At 36.8% G+C, this 24501-nt stretch overlaps 1 protein-coding gene across 1 annotated transcript in view; it reads left to right on the forward strand.

Moving 5' to 3' along the window:
• CDYL (chromodomain protein, Y-like) overlaps positions 1-24501 on the forward strand; it is a 104912-nt gene that overhangs the window by 46879 nt on the left and 33532 nt on the right. The window contains exon 2 of the mRNA XM_014940773.1: positions 1116-1782. Coding sequence (XP_014796259.1) covers positions 1116-1782 — 667 coding nt within the window. The remainder of the gene's footprint in view (positions 1-1115; positions 1783-24501) is intronic.

Consider the following 24501-nt stretch of genomic DNA (forward strand, 5'->3'; position numbering starts at 1 on the left):
GGTTATGTGTGGTCTTATCTTACATGCACAGTCTTTGCTCGTGAGGGACTAGGATTTAAATTAATAAGTGTTAGTCCCATTGCTGCCTCTCCCCTGTTCTTTTTTTTTTTTCTTTTTTAAATAACCAAAAGGAAGATAGAGATGAGGAACAAAGCTGTATTGGTCATATAACTGAAGTGGGCTGGAGCATTTACCAGAAGGATCAGCCTTAGGAAAATCCTAAAACTAGCCTTGCATTTACACCTTTCTTTCTATAAAAGAATTCCCTTTCTGCCAGATTAGCATGACTGGCATGAGTTTTGGTAAGAGTCATGGGCCTCTGTTCCTGCAGCTGCTGCTGTCTTCCCTGTCTGCTTTACCCCAGTGCCTAAATTCCTCTAGCCTCTGGGTCCCACGTGCAGTTTTAGCATGTTCATGCTTAATACTTGTGACATAAATATCATCTCTATTTGCAGATAAGCGACACATAGTAGTTTGTTCATGTATGTCTATCAAAGACGCTGGCCAAAACAAGTTCTCTGTTCTCACAAGAACAGCCTCTAAAAAAATCTTCTGTGTTTGCCCCAATTTCTGAGCTGTACCATATTGTCCCTGGTGTAGCTATGGTTGTAGCTCACTGTAAGTAAGAGATTCTCACATATGCCTTATGCTAAGCAAGCAAATTATTCAAACAATACCAAATTGATACATCTCGTAATGTAAATGCACTGTGTTTATACAGCATCTTTAAACATGATCTTTATATGCAGAGAGGAAAATCCTATCCATGTTGAAATTGATGTCAAAACTTTGCAGGGGCCAGTGCCGATTGTCATCTCTAATGTTTCATATTCAGATTTGTCATATTCAGATTTTTGTGCATGCAAACTACTTACTGAACAACAATTTTGATGTTTTAGAACAACTTTTATGACATAGAAGTAACAATCTGAAGTTGAAAGAGAGGAATTTCCGTGGAGCAGTGAAAGACTGTTAGCTGTAAAGCTACAATACAGAATTACAGAACTGCAAGAGTATTTTTAAATCTATCTACACTTAACAAATTATTTGCATGGAACTTGCTCACTTGAATTGTATATCCACCTGTGTCTAATGCTGTATTTTCCTTTTGACAGGTAGAGAGAATTGTTGACAAGAGGAAAAACAAGAAGGGAAAAACAGAATATTTGGTGCGATGGAAAGGATACGACAGTGAAGACGATACTTGGGAGCCAGAACAGCACCTTGTTAATTGTGAGGAATATATACATGAATTTAACAGACGGCACAATGAAAAACAAAAAGAAAGCACATTAACCAGGACAAATAGGACCTCTCCAAATAATGCCAGAAAACAAATTTCTAGATCTACCAATAGTTCTTTTTCAAAGACATCTGCTAAATCTTTAGTTATGGGTAAAGACCATGAGTCAAAAAATAATCAACTCTTTTCTGCCACCCAGAAGTTCCGGAAAAACAATTCACCGTCTCTTTCTGGAAGGAAAAATATGGACCTTGCAAAATCAGGTATTAAAATCCTAGTGCCCAAAAGTCCAATTAAGAGCCGGACAACAGTTGATGGCTTCCAGAACGAAAGCCCGGATAAAATGGACCATATAGAGCAGGATCAAGAAGACTCTGTAGCACCAGAAGTAGGAGCAGAAAAACCAGTGGGAGCGTTATTAGGACCTGGTGCAGAGCGTGCTAGGATGGGCAGCCGACCAAGGATACATCCATTAGTGCCACAATTGCCAGTGCCAGTAACAGCCACAATTGCATCAGCATTAACAATAAATGGAAAAGGTACGTGTACGAGTCGGTCATTTTTGTGTACATTTTTCATTTGACTGATCTTATTTCCTGTGCAGATGCAAACAAATTACCCACTCTGTTTCAGCCATGTTAAATCAAGTCTGGAGAACTTCACAACTTTATTTTACATAACTATATGACTACAAAGCCATTTCGAATTTTGCCAGCTTTTGCTTTCCTCGCAGAGATTCATTGGTATTTGTGTTTTCAGAATCACCATAAGATACATCTGTGTTTGCCGTGACATTGTGTGGTACACATGTTCCGTGTACCACTTCCAGAGATTACATCATTGCTTTAAGTTTCTTTAAATAAGTCAAATTTGTTATTAATATTAGAAACATAAATTATGGGAATCTTTGTAACAGTTTACATAGCTATTTTGTTACAAATATTGCCTGGGAAAAACAAAACAAAACACAAAAAAAGCCCAAACAACAAAAAACCTGAGAGAATGATGTTTAAAAGCCAAAGTTGATAATTTTTGTTTCATTGAAAATTTGAGCCAATTGTGAAAATACTTACACCTTTTGCCTGGACTGAATTCTGTCGTCTTTATATTTTATCAATATTTTGTTGTTTACACCTCCTTGGATATTGGGAGCTAATTTAGGTTGGATGCCTGGCTTGTTAATATCTCAGTAGGTTACAGTACAACTTGAAGAAACTGACAAATTTGTGACACCAATGAAAGCCAAACTGCTGCTGCTGGTGGGGGAAGCTGTTTGTTCCCCCCCAGCCAGCTGAGACCCTTGTTTAAGACTTCACGGTCCCCACTCTTGTGCCCCAAACTTTTGTTCTTCCCTGACAGACCCAGGTTGTTGCGTAGTCCCAGGTGTTGTCATAAGCACGCTTTTGAGGCTACGTTTTCAAGTGTAATACTGCGTCTGCAAATTAAATGCTATTAAGGATGGGTTGGTGGGAAAATTGCTTGAAAACCAAGTACTGGGCCTGCCAAAAAACACATTTAGAGCCAAACTATGTAGGCACAAAACTGCGTTGAAGACTTTGGGAGAGCCTGTGTTGGGTGCCCCACTGTTGCTTGAATTCAGATTTTCTGGAGAAAAAAAAGAAAAAAGCAAGCTGCAGGGGAGAGGTGGTAAAGCAGTGGGCAAGGGAGGAAGTACGCTTCTGGAGCTGTGGTGTCAGGTCATGGACCAACCCATTTTGCTGCAGATGAACTAGGTAACCATGGTAATGCACACACGGATGCCAGGAATATCTCTTCCTTTGCATGGGCTAAAGAAGGAATGTAATCTCAGAGGATGTAAACAAAGCTGGAGGGGAAAATGCAAGAGATGCCAGTATGTGAGTTTTCTGAGTAGGTGAGGTAGAGGAGTGTGTTTGTGCTTGTGATGGTTCTGTGATAATTAATATGCATTGTGGAGTATGGTGGTGTTCCCAGTGAAGTGATTGATAAGTGCTGCCTTCAGCATCCTGGGTTTTTTGCCTTATGGCATTCAGAAAAAAAAGTGACCTAAAGGACCTTCTTGAGTAGATTGGTAACTGCAAATGATTAAATTGTTCCTACCAACCTTCACTCTAGTAGTAACGGTACAGGGGGGGCCCAGTTACAGGGCACCAAGTGGAAGTGAAAGACCTACCCAGGAATGGCAGTGACACATAAAATATTAGCTGAGGTGCATTTATCTTGTCTCGCTGAGATGTTACAGTTTCCTCAACTGCCACTGCTTCCTTCAGCTCTTCATAGGCATTTGTCTGGGCAACTAACATTAAAAGCTACCGACTGACTCTAGGGATGATGGCAATATGACATCACGCTTACATTTTCACACGATCTTAAGGTATAGATCAAAAAAAGGAGAGCCAAGAAGATAGTCACAATACATGGTTGCCCAAAAATATGCATTGTGTTTCCACCTTCTGTCTGCTGCAAGAGGGATATTAGTTCAAGTACATTAACTGAGGCTTTCCCTCTCTGTTTCTGAGACATGCCTTTCAATCCCCAAGCTGATCTATGCTGCTGGGAAATGCGTGCCAAATACCCAAATTTATTCTGGCTTTGTAGGCAGTTATGCTGATCTGCAACACTTTTGGGGGTAACATCCAAATCATGCAATAATTCGCTGATTATAAATCTTGGGAACTAAGTAGCAAAAGAAAAATAATTTGCATTTATATCTGACCCAGTTTCTTTTCCTAGCTTTTTAGGAATTCTTGGACAGATATCTTTCTCACAGAAACCCAGGCTCCAACTCAGCCATTCTGCATGGCCAGAGAGAAGCCAAGAGAGGCAGCCCTGTCTTGGAGCTTTCTAATCTGACACATTCTTGTCTCTTCATTATAGCTACGCTCTTCTCCTTGCTGTTTTTAACTTCACACTGCTATTCATTAAAATGTAGTAAATCGATGCTTCCCTCTCCCCCCGCCCCCAGCACGGAGCTGTCATGGTTCAGCATCCTGTTTCACTCCTTACTCAGGACATTCCTTCTGTCTTAAAAGGACACCTCATCACATTTTCGCTGCCGCCTCGGAATCATACGTCATGAGAGGTATTCATTGTACAAGAGCATCATCAAATTCATACCCTCATCTCCATACGCACCAGATCTGGCATATTAATAATACAGATGATAGATCTGGCATTTGGAACACTCTTTCAAACTTCCCACCTCCTCCGCATACACCTTCTGTTAATTTTAAGAGTTCCTACTTCCACATGGAGGATGCTGTCAGGAAGACAAAAGCATGTTTTGAAAAATAACTTTTTACTTGAGCTGGTTTAGGAATTTTTATCAAAACATTTTTGTTGGAAAACCAGTTAGTCAAAACAGAAATCACTAATTCGAAAGCATGATTTTGAAAGATTCTAGAAAAATATTTTTTCTACTTGAAAAAATTTTAGACAACTTTTTAAATAAAAGCTGAATTACATTTTGATTTATTTTTTGAAAAGTAATATGGGAAAAATAATTTAAAATTTTAATATGAAAACACTGTTCCTAACTTCGAGATTATTGCTATGACTGCTTTTGAATTGTGTGATTCATGCTGATTTTTTAGTCCTAGTTCAGGATAGTAAAATTCTTCAGCATTTAGTCTGTTCTCTCTTTGTTTTTTCCCAGCCTTGATTTTTAATTTTTAATTTTATATTTCATTTATAATAAGAGTACACACCAGGAAAAAAACTTGTATGCAGAGGAAAATCCCATGACTGCAATTATTAGGAAATATTAATGTTATTATGGCACCTAGTCATGCTATTCATGAGACAAACTGCCATGATGTGGTTCTTGTTCCAAAGTTCCTACAGTCTCAGAAAAGGCAACTAGCAAATATTTGTACAAATGTGCAAGGGTGCCAGGGGAATAAAATAACAGTTATATTTGCTCTGGGAGTTGGTGGTTTCAGCACACTAAAATCTAGCTGCTGTCCAAAGTGTATTTTTTAACAAAGAAAATCATTGTATTGAGTGTTGATATTTTAAAGGCTTGGCCTTAAAAACAAGTTGATGGAGTAATATACTACATACAAGTCTAAGAAGGGTGATATATGGAAGAAGTGGGAATAGGTCACTAAATGAACGTTGCTGTGGTTCTGCTTTTTTGAAATATGTGGTAATCATCAGCTGCTACTAAAAGTTAATAGAATCAATCCTTACATGGATGAATGAAACAGAAAAACACCACCAAAGAACTGGATGTTGTAGAAAAGATGTTAAGCAATGCATATTGCTCAAAGCTTGACAAGACAAAGAGTGGCATCATGACTAACAATATGTTCTGATACCTTTAAAGTTTATGAAAGCTTCCTTGATCAAAATTGAATAAAAAATTAGCTTTGAAATTTTATTGCAAATGTTTTAGGCATAGTACATTCATAAATATCCAGATACTTTTTATTTAATATAGTAAAGAAGTGAAACTGTAAGGGGAATCTAATCTGTCACACAAGGCTAGAGAGGAGTTGTCCTGCAATTCTAGAAAGGACCAAAAGACTAGATTGATTGTTCACCTTCTGCAAAACTTGACCATAAACAAGATTAATATTGTTGCTTGGTGAATTCTAGTTGCCTTGCTATGTTTTTCTTGTCAGTCACTCTGTATTTGCTATGGTTTTGATTCATCTAACAATGTCCAACACGTGGATGTGATTGAGAATAAATGCCACAAGAAGGGAGAATTTGGGCAGAAAGGCATGCAAAGCTCAAAGTATAAAATGAGCAAGAAAATCTAGCTGCATATGTTGTTATAATTAGAATAAGGCAGGCTGACAGCTGGCATACAGGTAGATAAGAAATACAAGGAAAACAGTGAATTACATTGCTAAACAAGCACCACCAGCATGCACAGTGGCATTAGCATCTCCTTCCTTGCACATACGGAGTTCAGGTGAATAACTTGCAGGAGCAATCAGCTGTCTGACAATACAAAGATGATTGGAGTATTTCATCCTACAAGGAACAAGGGTGTCTGCTGATTTTTCAGTTGGATAATGCTGCTGGTTTTATCTCAAAACAATGGTATTAGCACCAAAAGAAAAGCCGGGCATCAGGAGGAAAACGACTGAACTTAAGTTCTGTTTGTTGCCTGTTCTCTCCCTTACCCAGAGCAGTTTATGGGATTAAAAACCACAGATTCGGAAAACCAAAAATCCACTCTAACACGCAAGGAAAATAATATCTGTTGTTTGGTTAAGTGTCTGATAGCTTTAGTCTCAACAAGAACCAAGCAAGCGTAGAAAGCACTTGCAGAGGCAACTGGAATGGTGGAAAAAAGTACGTTCTCAATACAATACCAAGCCCAGCTGAAAGGAATTCAGCCGCTCCCTGTTCCTTAGGGTGGGGGGGAGCTCACCCAGTTCTCTCCCAGTAATTTCTTCACTCTCCCTGGAAGCGCCTGGGTGTTGGGCATTACCTGAGAAATGGTCCACTGTCACTAGCACAGCTCATTAGGCCACCCTCAGGAGTCCCATGGGAAGAGAGTAGGAGTTGACAAAGGTGTGTTGGGTGTGAACCACATTAATTGTCCTGGTGGACCACAAGTTATGCATATAACCCTCTCAAAAACCAAAAGCGAGAGGAGAGTTGCAGAAGCTCATTGCTGTGTGAATTAGAGCGGACAGCCCAAATAAAGGAAAGTTGGTGTGATGTGTTACAGTTTGTCAGATTTCTTTGGAGTGGCCTGGAGGGACAGAAGCAGCTTTGAGCCCTCCTTTTGTTTGTTTTTGTTTTGGTTAAGTAGTAAAATGTGATTCCAAAAAAAGCCCTGGGACAGGAACTTCCTTTTTCAGTGTGTTTGTACGTTGCACTGGGATGGTGGCTTGATCTCTGCTGAGTGATCTGGAAAGCAACCAAGTATTTTATTAGTGCAAACAAAAGCCTATGAGATAGGTTAAAGTCCTTTGCAAAGCCTGCCTAACTTCTGAAATTGCTGGTTAAACTTCTTTGTCAAATGCAGCAGTGTGCAATTTTGTATCTTTTCTATTGTGTATGCATTTAGCAAATCACTAAGTAAAAAGTAAAACAGTTCTCATTTAATCAACCTTAAAGACACCACTGGTGGTTTTTCTTTTTGTTCAGAAGTTGCATTTCATTTAGATTCTATTCTTTAAGAGTTCACATCATTACTTGCCTTCTGTACTGTATTGCAACATTTTAACCTACTATCACATTTTTCCTCTGTTTTACTGTGAAGTAATTTTCATGTTCTTCAGCTTCTTTACTCTTAACTAAAATAATATTCTGAATTTTATCTATATTTTCTATCTTAATATAAATGCAAAAGTGTTAAGTAATACAGTAGGCCGGATGGTGTGTATTACATGGAAAATTGATCCGTTACCCTACACTGTTTTGGTTTTTTATCTCACCGCCGCCACCCCATTGCTTGTTCAGTTTCTGGTACAGATTATTGTGAATTTATATGGTGCTCCAGGACTGAGGACTTCTTTTGAAGACCTCTCATTTTCCACGTCATATTGATATATGTCAGTAGATTAGCGTAGTAATAAGGCAGGATTTAAGTGCACGGTTTTGATATATGTCAGTAGATTAGCGCAGTAATAAGGCAGGATTTAAGTGCACGGTTTGCTTAAGTTTTAAGTCTGTTTTCCTGAGAATGTAAGGTGTGACTGGTTTGTTGCTTCTGCCATCCTCATTACTTAGAGCAGAGATGCCTCAGTTGGGTGCTACGTTGGCGTTGACTTTTGATACAGCTAAGCTGTTGTAAAAGGTAGCTACTTTGAAAAGAGCCATCACATTCCTTTCCCTACCTTTCCCAACCCCAGGTTATAATATGGCCTAACCAAGTGCTCCTTTAAGGACAGGCTTATTTTTATCAGCCTTCTGGAAGTGACAGTGAGGGAGAGGATGTGTCTCTGGGGAGGGAGACAAGAGACATGCTTTTCCTTATTTTAGTTCTGTCCCTGAAAAACCTTTAATGTGAACTCCCGATATAGAAACATAGAATCGTCTAGGTTGGAAGAGACCCTTGGGATCATTGAGTCCAACAATATAATGTATGTATATATAATGTGTGTATATATATATAATATAGATACATATACGTATACATACATATACGTATAATGTATGTATACATATAATGTATTTTTTTTTTAAGGGGGGAGGGGAAAGAAAGTTCTTAAGAAATACTCAGTTTGGATATAAAATCCTCCTGTTATTTTCACTGAAATTTGTATTACACCTGCAGGCCCACTGGTAAACATGATGCTCTTAGCTGTGCAGTTCTTCTGATACTGAATCAGTTCACATGGACTGAGGACCTGGAGTCTACATCTCTCTTGACTATTCAGCCTTTAAGTCCTCCTACAGTACTTGTACCAATATGAGAGAAAAGTAATTTCTGAGAATATATTTGTTAAAAATGTGTGTTACATACGTGTCAAAACTTAGGAAAGATAAAGCACAGTGAAGCAAAGTCTCTGTTTACAAGGTTCACTTTCAACTTCCTTTGCATACATCTACTCAGAGAAAATGTGGTGGAGATCAGACTGAATGATAGAATAAGTGTTAAGCTAAATTTTGGGGTTTTTTTCTTCCACTATCGTCAAAATTGTGCCATTTCAGAATAGTTTTTTGATAAGACAGCAGAAATGTGAGGGGCAATCAGAAATACTAATGCAGTGCCTTTTGCAGTTGTGCCTGGCAGAGTAACCAGCAACTTCGGTAGTCTCTTGCAGTTTGAAGTTTTTAAAAGTTTAATAAAATTCAGTTTTAAATACATCTCCCATCTCTGTTAAGGCTGTGAAGTAGATGAAATGTATGTTTGCTATAGAAACTGTCATTATGAATCTCTGTTCTCTTGAAAAGAAGATTAATCTTGATAGTTTGATACAAAAATCCATTAAAAACTGACCAAAATGATCATAGTGTAGCTCAGGGAAAATTTGCTTTTATCTACTTGAAATAAAAAAGGAATGTGATGAGAGCATACTTAAATCTTCAGTCAAGAAAACCTTCTCATAGGGAGACTGTTACAGGTCGGATAAAATATCAAAGAAAGAACTGGTAAATAAACTATTACAGTTTTTTTCCACCATTGCTTATGGAAATAGTTAGATTCAAGGAGATGCAAAACTGAGATTTTATAAATTCTTTTTTAAAGCTAACTGCTTGGATATCAGCTGGAAACAGCTTTGCATTTTCCAGGTGACTGCAAAAATACTTTTCATAATGAGACCTAATGAGATATCCAGATCCTATAATGCCCTGGGATGGCAGTACTTCTTACACAGCCAGAGAAGTTGCAGTACTCAGACTGGCATAATAATGATCCAAAACTGCTGCTGTGAGTTATTGATAATAATACAGCAAAGTGCTATTATTTAAAAGAAAATAAATACAGAAACCATACATTTGCAATTTTTCAAATCAAACATATCTAAATTATCTGCTGTACATACCATTTATGTTGTAAACTTATTTAAGAACACATACTAAAATGTATTAGGCCACAAATTATGAAATAGTTAATTCTGCTTTAGTAATTATTTTCTTAATTTTGCAATCTTAGACTGCATAAAAAAGCTTTTGTTTTTTATTATGTAAGTATTTTTAATTTTAAATGCTTTAAAGTTGATTATATTTTAGATGCCTTTAAAAAACAAAGGCAAATCATAAACACTAGTGCTTTGAACTAGGATATTTTCTGTTTGAACACATCTGAAAACTGAGAAGTTCTAAGATTTAACGTGGAAGAAGAGGAGAGAGAGCGAGCATCTTACTATTATATTAAGAGTTCTTTGAACATCTCAGTGAAACAGTGGATAAAGAAATACAGAATGTAATTTATTTTCTTTGGAAATATTCCTTGAAAGAGACAGCTAAAGAAAGCTAAATAAAAGAAAGCTAAGTAGTTGTGCAGATAGGAATACCTGAACGCTGCTGAGGGCAACGCCAAGTAGACTTGGCTTAATATTGAATTAAAGAAGTTCTCAAGGTTTCTCTGTCACACACATTTATCACTACTCTTCGATCAAGCTTGGTGTACAATGAATTGGTGAATATGCATTGGTTGGCATAGTGTTTCCATGCATTAGAACTGCTGTCCTTCAAATTTCAACTTGGATTGCTGTATGGTTTTTAAGATGGGCTAGAATGAGAGAGAGTGGAGAAACTGGCTGGCTGCCTTCTCACTAGTTCCTTATGAGAAGTCTCCAGGTGAACTTCCAGTGTGTACATAGTTGGAGAATCTAGGCCAAGCCAGTGATGAAAGCTGGTACAACAGGAACAAAGAGGATATAAAATAATAATAATAATTTAAAAATCATGTATCTGAAGGGAATACTGAGAATATTGCACAAGATTTTTTTAGAGAAGAAACAAATTATAGACATGATAAAATAACAACCGGTGTAGTTGGAAATTTCTGTTCTGGAATTGAATGAATAAGACAAAGGAACATCTAAAGAAATCAAAGGGTGTGAAATTCAAAACAGAAAGAAAACAGCTTTTGTTATACCTTCCATTTAGTCCTGAGAACTGTTTGCTAAAACATATTTGAGTTCAAGAGATAAAGAGATAATGACTATTTAAAAGAATTGTAGGCATTTATAAGGATAATGGGAATAAACTGTTTTTATAGGAATGTTATAGTTTTACAATGAGTGTAAGTTCTCTTGCTTTAGAAGTAATGAAACTTTTTGTGACACATAATTCAGGAGGGTTTTTGCTACTTTATTAAGTATTAGCCATTATTTATGGAATAATTCACTCTATTATTCATGAAATTACTTTTACACTGTACAGGCAGTCAGAGATTCTAATCATTGCCCTGTTAGGATATTAGAATAAGCATTGAAAAAGAAGGTGGAAGTCTGGTCTGGTTCCTACTAAGGTCCTTACTGTGAAGAACCTTTTTCTACTTAAGATCCATATATGACATCTTTTTAAAAATGCTTAGAGAATTGTATAAAACAGTCATTCGGAAAAAAAAAAAGAAAAAAAAAAACAAACCACAAAATTTAGATGCTTTAAGTAAAGAATATTGATTTTCATTCACCCTTTTTTCAAAAACCCCTCTAGTGTAAACAAATTTGTTATGTTGTATTCTCCCCTCATCCCTTGGTCTCCTGGAGAGATTTCAAATTCAGTGATCACTTTTGAGAAATATAGGAATGAGTTGAAACCAACTGTAAATGCAAAACTAATTCATATTTTACCAGGCATAACATTTTATTGACATAGATAATTTAAAAATAATTTTCAGCATATGGAAAGAATAACCTGCTTGGGCTTCTCTTAAAGCTGGTGATTGTGTGAAGACATATTTGTGGCAGTTCAGGGCAACACACTTTCACCAAAGAATTCAAAGATAGGTTTTTTCCTTATGTTAGGACAAGTAGGAAAACTTAATATGGTAATAATGGGTATTTTAAACAATTTTCTGTGTTATTTTCTGTTTTAATTCCTGGATACAGAGGATGACAGATTATTCTGCATTCTTCAGAGAATCTATTTTTACTTTCTGTGCATGTGTAGGCAATTAGGTTGAAAACATGTTTTAAATCTTTAAAAGTTTATACAAACACAAGTTACATCTTTGATTGCCATTACTGAAAGCTAGTGGGGCATTTTGTTTTCTTGTTTCTTTGTTTTGCACATTGACAGTGTTTTTTGTTCCATCAGCTTTATTGTGTCCTCTATAGTCAGGTTTAGGGGAGGGTGGTGTTTTTAGAAGTGACCTTTCTGAGCATGAACAGTGGAGCAGCAAAATATGAGAGGGAGACAAAGGAAATTTAGACATATTGCTTGTCTTATGTCCTTGGAGGAAGTGCAAAGTTTTCCATTTTATAAAGCTAAAAATAAATAAATAAGATATTGTACAAATCATAAAAAATATGTTTTTTGTAATACCTATACAGCGAAAGAATGGGTTTCCTCAAATGATCATGTACTGTAAGATGGTGATGAAAGTAAATGGAATCTCTGCCCAAACTATGGGTGTCAGAATCCAGAACCTATTCTGGAATTAGTACTCTGAAATTAAGGTTTTCTGAACTTGATTTAGTTCTACTTGATGTTTCTGGACTAAAGAATCAGAGGAAATGTGTGTTTCAAAGGTTTTCTTTCTGTTTCTGGAATGCTAGATTCAACAACCCTTTAGATGCCATAAAGTTAAAGATAAAGGTAACAAGCATATTATGTTTAATGAGCTTTGAAAGCAATAAGTAAAATTATTCAAGTGTGAGTGCCTTTAAGATACATGGCAAATCAATGGTATGATTATATTTTTTTTCATTTTTTTTTTTCAATTGATGTTTTAGATACCTATTGTATTTATTGACTTCATGGGGAAGTGCTGATGGCTCTGCTTTATTGGAAATCAGATTTCTTTTGATTTCCATTTCCAAATACAGATGTAGCTAGCTAACATTAAAGGTTGAGCTCTAAGTTGTCTGGTAAAGTAATGCAAGCAATCAGTATCCCCAACTGATCTTTAATTTTTGGCTTACTGTGACACTTTGAGGAAGAAAATGGACTTGTTACAAAGGTATGTTAAGGTATTTTGCTCTTAAATCCCTTTTTGTTCTAGTATTAAATTTTACTCTGTCACAGTGGTCATCTTCAAAAGATCATTATTCCTCTTCTTATGTCATAAATACGGGGTACTGTTTTATTGGTGTAGTCCAGTTTGAAATGCCATATTATAATTGAGTAAGAGATATTAGTAGATTAGTGATTGATGCATGAAATGTTGAGGAGCACTCCATGCTCTATTAAATTTTTTATGCATATCAATAATACATAAATTTGTTTAACAAAATAATAAAAGATATAATTGCAATTGAGTGAGCTTTCTTTTTGAGAAGACATTGACTTCTTATAACAGTGTTGCATTTCTTCCCAGCTTTTTGGAAAATATTTGTTTTCTATTTTCAAATTCCTGGTATGAAGTCTGATACCGAATTAATTTATATCGTATTGTTAAAATGTAATATGAAGAAATTATTACTGCACTGTTGTGTATTATAAATTGCAAACCTAGTAGGGTAATGCAATACAAATAGGCCATGCACATACATTTGTTCAGGTTAAAAAGGATGGGGGTAATACTAAATAAAATTTATTTCAGAATAAACCTGTATAAAAGTCTCTCAATGGGTCTGTAGTTGACCCGGTATAACTTCTCTATACTTGTACTGTAATTTTGTCTAATATTTTAATATTTAGCCAGCATAAGACTAAGCTATGCTGTGATCTTCCAATGGCTTAGTTAAACTTGATGATCACATTTTCACATGTTTCAGTCTTTTATAAGTACTTGATATAGTCTTTGGGTAAGATTCATATTCTTTGAAGACTCCAAAAAGAAAAATCCATTATACTGAGGCATTTTTTTGTAAGTTTTAATTACAGTTTGACTATGTATTTCTATCTCTAAAACACTTTCTTTTTTCATCCTGGTTGTATATTCTCATTGGTTTCTCTGTCTGGTGACTGCACCCTCACTGTACCGGCTCCCTGCTGCCCGGGGAGGAGGGATGATCTTTGGCAGCACTGTGTCAGGGTTAGGGAAGGCCCTTGGGGAAGCTTTTGGAGCCTTTAGATGAAAACCAGGGTACTCCAGCATCCCTGACAATCCTGACCCGTTAAGGAGGATTTCTGTTGTTGCAGAGTGATATTTGCGTGATCGTTGTGTGCTTTTATGGACCTTGTTTGTAGGTCAGTAAGTTCCTTGGTACGTGTCCAGTTTTCACAGATACTCTTGTAATTCTGCTCCAGTTGTACTGTGGCTTCACTTAGCAGGAGTGAAAACTTTTTGTAGGGGGTGAGGTTAGGTAGGTAAATTGGTTTGGTGTTTTGGTTTTTTTTAACATTTGGATTTTGCAGAAATTGTTGTGAGATTCTAGTGTTGTACATCAAATCAGTCTCAATTACATCAGTTAGATACTGTGGAATGACTGTTTTGACCAAATCAACAAATTAAATACAGTACTGTTTCAGTGATAAAGGTTTTTTCCTTAGGCATTTAATTGATTAGTCTAAAATAAGATCATATATTTCAAAAATGTGGTGAAGAATGGTGTTAAGTATTGTGAAGAAAAATATATAATTGATTTTTTTTTTCACAGTGTATCTACCTTCATAAAATAAATTTCTATATATAGTTAAGGTGAAGCCCATCAGAGGAAGGGATGAGAATGTGTACTCTGTTCTTCTCTCAATGGAGGAAGCAACGTTCTCCTCCACTTCTGAATTTTCATAATCATGGTGAATTGTAAGCTCCCTAGTTTGCACAGAGAGCAGCAGCAGCTCTCCCAGACCCATCCCCTCTCGAGCAATGGTTTAGCAGTCTTGGAATGGTGTGTGCAGGAGCAGCTCTTGCCAGTGGAAGAAATGGAAAGCCAGGCTATTTGTATGGGAGAAGAATCTCCTCGCACAGAAAGTGGAAGGAGATGATGTTGGGTGGGGGTGCAGGGGAAGCATTGAAAAGAAGCTGGAAACGCTGGCAGGAGGGGAGAGGGACCTTAAATTTGGATGTGAATGCAATGACTGCTGAATTTGGACCACCCTGGTATAGCGTATAACAACATACAAATTCCTTGAGTTTGCATTAGTATTCTTTCAGCATGCTCAACAAAACCAGTACATTGTTAAATTATTGGAAAATAATGCAGAAAATTCTAAAATAACTTTAGTTTGTGGGAGTCCCTTGTATTTTAATTATGTGTTGTATGAGGCTCTAATGAGGGGATTACTCACTTTTTATGTACTGCATTGTACTATTGTGTGGTAAATGAACCTCTGTACATCAACATACTTGGGTATATATGACTTCCCTATTAAAAGGAAATCATGTATCTATTAAAGGTGGCACGCAGTGGTCTCAGAGTTGAGGTGTGGAGTAGGAAGGGTAAGGAGAGAAGAGTGTTTCATAGTAGTTGGCTTTCTTCTAAATTATGTTTTGTCTGTATGTAGTCTCTTCAACATGAGATCCTTCCACAAGCCTTTGTAGTGGTTACTTAGGCTTTGCAGTGAATGGACGTTACAAGTCAAGATTCATGAGGAATTGCATAAAAACATAATATGAAATCTATCAGCAATGTCCTACAGAACCCTACAATACAATGATTGCATGGCAGTATTACCAACATACTTTATGACAGAATTTCTTGCCTCTCGTTTTCCTTTGTATAAGTATAAAAAGTTGCAATAGGCACTTCTGACTAACCATAGGTCATGGGGTTCATCCATCAAATGTGCTCACCAGCATGGAGGCTGCAATTTATAACCTTTTTTTCCTCACAGTTGGAATGCTTTTTTTTATGTAACATTTAAGTCAAAAGACACTGAGGTCATCTGTTCTGCGGTCTAGTGTATTACAAGTCATTACATTTCATCACTTACTGCTATATCCTGAGTGAGCTTGAGTTAGCCTAGAGTATTACCAGACTCTGGAGACTAAATTTTTGTTTGTCATTTAATGCTGAATAGCAGGGAGTTGATTAGAAAAAATATGCTCAGATGAAAATACTTGTTTTGTGTGTCATGTTCTGCATAACGTCTTGAGAGGATGCCATCTGCTTCTGAATAAATAAATAAACTGGATTCCTATTAAAAGAGCTGGCTTGCAGAAAAGCAGCTTATGTTTCAACCATGTACACATAGCCTAGCCCTGGTAATGTGCCTTCCAAACACTTCCTTCTGGCAACCTCTGCTCTTCCCACCAAGACCCATGCAGATTGTTATGCCTCCCTGATTGCCCGAGTATGCTGACAGTGAAAAACTGTGTGGGCTGGTTATTAAAACTTCAGTTGAGGAAATGCTGCTAAAGGGCTTCCTTTCACTATTAGCAATTTCTTTCTTTACTGTCCTTCTCAACTGAGGAAGAAAGTAGAGCTGGGCTCAGATGATTCCTTGCTGAGCCTCTGCAGCATAAACTCTGGATTTTCTCTTGCATGTGAAAGCTGAGTTGGCATAAGGGGCTTGATGAACAGAAGTATAGAGGGGGTTTTTGTTTGTTTCTCTTTTTAACACAAAAGGGTTGGTTTGGTTTGTTGAGGGTTTATTGTGGATTATTGTTTGATTGTTTATTTGTTTTTACTGCAATTGCCTATGGAGTAGAATATCACCACAGAGATTTTTGATTTTTATGTGTTTCAAGCCTAGCCTGGAAAGTAGGAGGCCCAAGCCAGGGAGATGCATTGTGAATAGATTTTAAGATAAAAGGTCTCATGAACACACTCTTGTGGTTTTTTTCTTGCATCATCTAGACTATGAAGTTCTGCAAATGTGAGGAAAATATTTTAGGCTTCAAATATTGGAAGTTGATTTTAGGATTATCTTCAGGTTACCTGCACCGGGCCCTCTTAAAGGTGGGAAAGGCTGTGACATTTTTTGCCAGATTTTTCTCTCTAAAAAGTGTTTTAGGTTGTTTTTCCTGTGCCTTGCTAAAGCGTCTTCTCCAATTTCATTCTGTCTGTTGAATGCAGCTTCTTCAAAATCTTCAACCTGTACAGCTTCCTTGAGGGGAAGGAGAAACACAGCCAGAGATTTCTATTAGGCAGCCTAGCCCAAGCCAGCTATAATTTTCCCCCCATTTAGTACTGTGGTTAAACATTAAGTAGGAGTACTTCCTACACCTGCTTGCACAATGTCTTTTTTCCTTCTATCTGTTCGTCTTATCACTCCGTGGGTTTGGCTGCTTGCTCCTGTCCATATTCTATAATTTCTGCCAGCCCACTTAATGGGGCTGAGCAGGGGCTGAAACCAGCAGGCATTGGGCAAAGCAGGATCTTGAAACCATAATTACAGAAGCCTGCTCTAGATGTAGAGCATGTTGAAAAGACTTTTTTTCCCTGCTAAAAACATCTGGTAAAGTGGTGGAAAGCACTAAAGAGCTGGTTTCTTCACTGAACAAAAGCCCTTATTGCAATGAGTAGAGATACAGAGGTCCCCTAATTAACGATCTCTTAGATGCTTATAACCCTGGCACAATACTCTGCTACCCTCCTCATAGAAGCAAGCAGTGTCACTGAGCAGCTTCTTCAAATGCAGGCAGTATATAATCCGTGAACATAAAAACCTCTGAACTGAGTTTTACAGCAGTGGAAAGATTGCTTTATATCTCAACAAACTAAGACAGTCTTTTTAATGGTGATTTCCCTTAGCCATCTCCACTCTTTGCATTGGCAGCTGTGTCCTTCTGGATGATAAGAATGGAAGTAACTGACTCAAAACTTCACTTCAGCCAAGTAGTTTATCATTCAGACCCAGGAAGATGTGTCCTGGGCCATTAATCAATATGACTTTTTGGAACTGCCTGATGAAGGAAGATGACTTTTGGCTTCATTAGACTAATGTGATAGCAGGTCACAGGAAGGTAGAAGCTCAACAACTTCTAAAAGGTGGTATTTAACAGAAAAATATGTCTGTAGTCACTATTCTGTAGTCAGCTCTATAATAGAAAAAATTACCAATATCTAGCAGGTAGTCCAATGAACAGAATACATTGGATTGTATTCAATTATTCAAAAAAATTATGTGATTCAGTTTTATGCTTAAGAATATTGTTGTGGAGGTTGCTCAGGGCTTGTTTAAAATATCTGCAAGGATGCAGATTCCACACCTTTTGGGGGCTCTTGTTCCAGTGCTTGGTTACCGTACTGTGAACTTTTGTTTTTTTAACCTAGTATCTAATCTGAATTTCACTCATTACAATTCGTTGCCATTGCCCTTCATCCTCTAATGTGCATCTCCAAGAATAATCTGGTTTTGCTTCCGTACAGTCACATTAGGTAGTTAAATACAACACAACTAAAATGATCAGCTCTCATTAGGTGCTTCTTTCTAACATATCAGGCCATCCTATGTAGACTGCAAGAACTAAAATCTGTATAGTTTTTGGTTTTCCTTGTTAACTTTCAGTACTGGAAGCCTGATTTGGGGGGAAGAAGAGCGAATTTCTCACTTCTGACAATCTCCAATCTAGCTCATCGAATAGTCAATTTAGGCTTGTAAACTGTATTCAACCTCATTGTTGTTCAGTATTAGTTAGTGACTGTTTAAATAATTTGATTATTTGGACCTGTAGCCTCACAGTCTTTTTAACAAATTTAGAGAATTTGAGAAATCAATAGGGCCCCTCAAGTAGATGCTGTTACCAGATGGGAATTCTGTGGTGTGTCTTCTGGAGTTGGTTTAAATCTCTTAAAGAGTTAAGGGCTCGTTGGCTCTGTCTGTAGTGGTATGGATTTCTACCAACAGCTTCAAACTAGCAAGATGGTATGTGTTTATAGTTAGCTTGTTACTTGAACACTTTTTCTCCATTTAGAAATATCTAACATCTTAAGCTTAAGAGCTGTGCAGAATAACATGTCACTGAAGCAATAAATATTGGCCTTTGTTCAGATTACACTTGCATTGAAACCAGGACTATGCATGTGGAAAGCAGATTTTTTTAAAAAAAAACAACAACCCAAACCTCAGGGCTGTTGTTAATGCTGGAGCTTGGACTAAAGGAGATGTTGGTCAGCTTAGTCCATCCTTGTACTGAGGCAGAATTGAGTGTTTGTTTTCCCTGACAGAGGTTGTATAATGTGTTCTTAAAATACATCCATAATGGGGATTAAACCATTTCTAACTCACCTTTTATTCTGCTTTGATGAGAAAAGTCCTCTTCCTCTTCTTTCCCCAATATATTTTAATTGATAGAGGTAGCTATTTTCAGTAGCTATTCTTGCAACAAACAATTCATATTTGACTTGCACATGCTGTAGAACAGCTGTCAGATCTCTGGACTTATTTCCTCTTATGGACTAAAAAGCCTTTATTCCATTCATCTTTCCTCATACGTCTTGGTGTTAAATTAGTTGTCATTGTTGATAAACTATGGACAGTCCAAAGTATCTCTCATTAGGTATGGTGCCCAAAATTGGATTATCAGCAGATACTTCACAAGTACTTAGTAGAATGTGTGATCTCTTTGCACATGTAAAGTTTCCTTCCAACATGCCTCAGAAAACTGGGCTTTGCCCTTCTTTCTTACATCACATTGTTAACTTGTGTACTTTGTGATTGATTATAACCTTTTCTGCTTCATAGTCTATTATTCTGCTATTTAGTGCATGTTTTATTTTTCTTCCATGCAGGTAAAAATTCACTTTTCAAGCTGTCTTCCAAGTTCAGCAATATAATTTAGAAATGTGGTCCTCCCCTTCTGAAAGCTTGTGGTGCTTTTGGTTGTATGTCATCTGTTAATTTCATTTGTATAGCCACTCTTCTATTATCCAAGTCTTGCACAAAAAATACTGACTAGAATTGGGCCCAAGGCAGACCTTTGTACTTGAAAAGCATTTTTAGTTTGATAGTGTATAAATGATAAATGTTTCTGCATATCTTTTTTCAACTACCATATATTTTTTTCAATTACCTTTTTCACATACCTTGTTTCTCTCACCTCAATGGTTTTTTTAACCCTTAGACAATAATGTGTTGTCTTCTTGTGCCACGGGTGCCAAAAGCATCTACCCTCTTTTTTTCCCCTTATTTATCACTGGATCATTTACTTGAATTCAAGCAACCTGTAGAGATTGGTTGCAGGTGTGAGGAGGCGGTTGTGGTGGTGGTTTTGTGTTCTTGGGGGGTTGGGTGGGTGTTCAAAATTGTGCGGCCAAGAGCAGGAGCCAAAATTTTATTGAAAAAATAACAGTAGTGGTCCAAGTATATTTAAAGGTGGAAGTGTAATACTTTTAATGTTGGGTTATTTGCATCACACACACACACTTATCTGTTCCTATAACCCCTGCCTCAGTAACACTCCTGATCTGTCACAGCATACCTTTTTTCTCTAGTTTCTCTTTTGTCTAGTCCAGCAGCTATGATTACCTTCCAAGATTTCCTAGCCTTGTTCTGCTGTTTCTCAAATTTTGGGGTGATGTTAGTACCTGTGAGATTTTCTAGGTTCTGCAGACTTCCTAATTTTCTCCTTGTGAAGCTAAAAAGGTGCTAAAGACAAGTCACACATGGTTTACAGTGAAGTTTAATGCCCTATTAATACCTTATTTACATCTACCACACCAGTATACCATGGTGGGAAGAAAATGTTGTGGGTTTTTTTCTTCCTCTTTTTTCTTTTTTTCTTTCCTCTCAGTGAGATTGTTAGATTATGGGTTTGGTTTTTCTTACTGGAATCAGAAAGAAAAGCCCAGCACTTCACTGCCTTGGTGCAGGATGGGCTGCACTTACTGTCCTACCTGCTGTGGGGACAGTAGTAGTAGTGCCTGTGGGCTGTTAAATTGTGGCCCCCTCTCCCAGAGAAGATCTTTGTGTGCCCTGTAGGTCGGCTGTGTCTGATAGCAGCCTCTGAACTGGCCCAGGTAAGGTTTGTTCATCCCTCTTGTCAAGCTTGACCTTGGGCTGCTTTAATTTATGACTGCTTCGCATTTTAATCAGGTTTTGTAAATCAAGGTGTGTGCTGTTGCTGAATCAGCTACAAAAGTGACATGTTTTGCCTATCAGATTTTAAAGATCACTCTGGAGATGAGTAGCCCAAGATCTGTAGTTGTTGCCTTTACAAGGCATTGCTTTCTCAGTCTGGTCAGGTGATGTTGTTTGCACGTGTTTGCAAACACACAACTAATTCACTTTTTTCTTCCTTTCTAATTTTTTTTTTCTCCACACATACTTGTATTTTAAATTTTTGGAGTGTTGGACTTCATTGGTCTGATTTCCTTTTGGTATCATTAACTACATGTTTTGACCAAGGAACTCTGTAATTATAGTTATATAAGTATTGATTTTGGAGGAGCAGTGATTTGCAGTACGTCTCTTTTCCATGGGAATCCTTCCCAGTGTTTATAGTGCACCAGCTCTTTTATTGCACAGTGACTTGCAGTTTCAGTAGTTGACACTGCTGAATCAGTTGTACTTTCTGTTTCATTTTTAGCTCCAAACTTTCCAAAAAGCTATGCACTACTTGTTTGAGTAATTTGGGATTATGCTTGTTTCTGCTCATACCACAGTCCCAATGCTTTATTTTCCCACATATTTCCCACTCTTTGGACTATGACTTTGTAGAATAAAACAGGCAATTTCTTATGTTTCATATTTGTTTCAGGTAGTGATCCTCATCCTTTTGTTGAAACAGTGCACTAGTTATTTTAGACTACTCTTCTCTGTGAAAGTAAATGGTTTATAAATCCTTAATATAAAACTTAGACTCTAGGCACATGAAATAGTAGCCTTGTTACTGGGCTTCAGGTCATTTCAATTAAGCTTTGTGATTCAGAAGGTAGGGGGAAATATTAATTTTCAAAATATCTCATAAATCTATAATACTAGAATACATACTGAATGGATGATTTTCATAGTTTATCTGATTTTATCACTCCGAACTTGAAATAATACAAGAAAGTCATTATCTAGTTCCATATTGTTTGCTAACTGTATAGCAAAAATACAGATTTTTTTTTTGCGCTCAAAATACCTGGTTAGGATTTAAAAAAAACCAAGAAAAAAAAGAAAAGGCATAATGGATGAAGTAACTAATTATAAATTGACAGAGCTTCAGTTAAGTGAATTTCTGCTAAGAACTTTTCCCGTCTGGGCTCTGGCTTCCTGTTGCAGGCTTACAGAAACAGCACGTGTAGCCTAAAAACCAGCTTGTCTTACATTGTCCTACATGTTTTTCACATAAAGACTGCTTTAGTACACCTCTGTAATGTCATGGGTAGTGAAGCATTACCTTGAGACTTTCCTGAAAACCTTTGACATTTACTGGTTTTAAACATATTTTAGAAAGTTGACAAATCCAGCTGGTGTTGGGTTTTTCGTGTTTGCAAGGTAAATGGGACCTCAAGCTTTTTTTTAAGCACCCACTTCACAAGGTCACCAGTCAGAAGGATTAGAATATTTTACAGTTAAATTTAATGACAAATTATCTGTGTTTAAGAAAAACAATTAGTAGGTTTTGTCCTGTACTTTTTTTTTTTCATCAAGATGCCAATGAAGACTTCAAATATATGTGCAACAGTGTAGCAAATAAAAATGCACATCTCCAAATTTAAATACAAGCTGCGGTTCATGAGTTATCACAGTATGTTTACTAGGATCTTTATAGTTCTGGAAGAGGTAACATTTTACCAGAAGAAAGAGGCAGTATATCTTCAAAAGCAATATACCTTTCTAAAAGGTAGTAGTTTCTGTAGTCTGGAAAGTTGGGAGTGTAGAGTGGAACTTTTGACACCGGATGGTGACAGCAGAGGTATCCTGGATGGCTGTGCAAATGAGAAACATGTCTTAGTTTATAGGCTAACCAGGAGTACTTAATTTAGGGCTTTTTGTGGTTGCATGCAATTGCAGCTTTGCTTTTGCTGTTGTCAGTGGCAAATCATAACTACTGCTGTGCAAAGGCTGCAGTGGGATGGCTTCCTTTTAGTGCACCTGGGAGGGGAGTGGCATAATATAATGCTTAAATGTGGATTTTCTAAGGAGAAATCTTTGTATATTTGTTTGACAGTGTAATTGGTGGCACTAGAAGTTTATTTCAGATGATGTGGAGAACAAGCTTAACATTAATGTGTCTAACATTAAGTGTGTCTAATATTACCTGCCCTATAATAAGTGGAGCTGTGCTTGTTACTGTATCTGAGTTAGATTAAATCCTCTTTAAGCCACATTCTTTGTTTTTTTATTGTCATTGTAACAGGCTTTTGCCCACAAAATGTACTGCTCAGACTCTAGGATCAAGTTTTTTTCTTTTTTTTTGCCCAAGTTAGGGAGAATTCAAATTTCATTGTCTGAGTCTGCTGCTTTGAATTAATAACCTGATTAAGCAGTAATAATCTCCATATCTCTACTTTAAATTTAAGACTCTACAGAATTTGATAAATTTGTTATTTCATTTTTTTATTTCATATTATTAAAGGTCAGGATAATAAGATCCCCTGAGACTGCATCTGTAAGTACATGGAAAATCTCTGCTTCTCAACAATTCTGTTTTCTGGTCATGCCAGAGACCTCAGCTCAGTGTGAAGTCATTAAGACATCTCTTTAGGCTGGTACGAAATGCTGTAAAAGTATCAGGTTGATCTAAATCCTTAAGTTTTTCGAAAAAAGTTATATTTGGTAAAGAGTAGTTTCATTTGTGGGCACTAAGGGTTCTTGCTGTCTCTTCCATTTCTTTTAGTCTTCTCATGGTTTTCTCATGTGAGTCTTGCAAAATTCATTCTGGTGGGAGAAAGGCTAAGTAACAAATGAACGATTTGTGGCCTACAAAATGTAGAGTGTTTTAAAAAGGGATTCTGACCACTATTTGTTGAGAGCATCTCAGCAATGCTTTCCCATGACACATCTGATATTACTTTTCTGGACCTAGTTTCAGTGTGTAAATAAAATAGATGGGAGGTAGAGCTGTCTTGTTTGCGTTACAGAATATAAAGTTAGTAATTTTATATGCTGCTTTCAGTAACCTGCAATAATAGGTAATTAATTGTAGCTTTCCTGAGCTTTAGATTTTTGGCTCAAAATAATGCCAAGAACATAGTGCTTTTTCGGTATCACGTAGCTCATCTTATATTATGGGGACATATGGATATGTTCTTTCTTATGGAGTTTTTTGCTCATTTCCAGTATGAGCATTCATTAAATTCACTGGCTGGTGTTTGATTTTCTCATAATTAAAATGAAGTTGGTGCAATTATGGTCATTAATTGCTTTATAATTGTTCAGATAGTTTACCATACTCTGATCTTTCCATAAAGGAGCTAATAAATCTTCAAAGCTCTATTTTGTGTTTTTAATAAAAAGTTGCATTTCACTTGTCAAGACCCGCAGATGTGTTTTAGGGGCTTTTTGGAATAGTTTTTTTCTTTAAAGTCAGTTTACTCTTTTACAGTAGAGGCAGATACTATGATACTGTGCTATGCTATTGCTACTCAGATAAAAAAAAAATTCTTACCTGAAACCTCAACGCTAAGTTCAGATTTAAACTTTTTATTTCTCTGTATGTTATCTTCACTCATTCTGTCCTTTTGTTTTAGCTTTTCAGTACAATTCCCGTAGTAAAGTTTTGGGGTTTGATACTCATAGGTTTTTTAGCTTTTTGATTGATTGTTTGGGTGTCTGGGTTTTGCCCTCATTGTGTAACATGGTTTTTTAGTTGCTGTGAGGAGAAAAGGTGTAGGGAACAGTGGTGGGATAGAAATGAAACCCGCAGAAAACATGTTATTCTCTAATTTCTACCTTACTTTAAAGGATTTAAAAAACTGTAAGACAACAAGGAA

This window comes from Calidris pugnax, unplaced genomic scaffold (assembly GCF_001431845.1).
Source record: "Calidris pugnax isolate Ruff unplaced genomic scaffold, ASM143184v1 scaffold8, whole genome shotgun sequence".
NCBI lineage: Eukaryota > Metazoa > Chordata > Aves > Charadriiformes > Scolopacidae > Calidris > Calidris pugnax.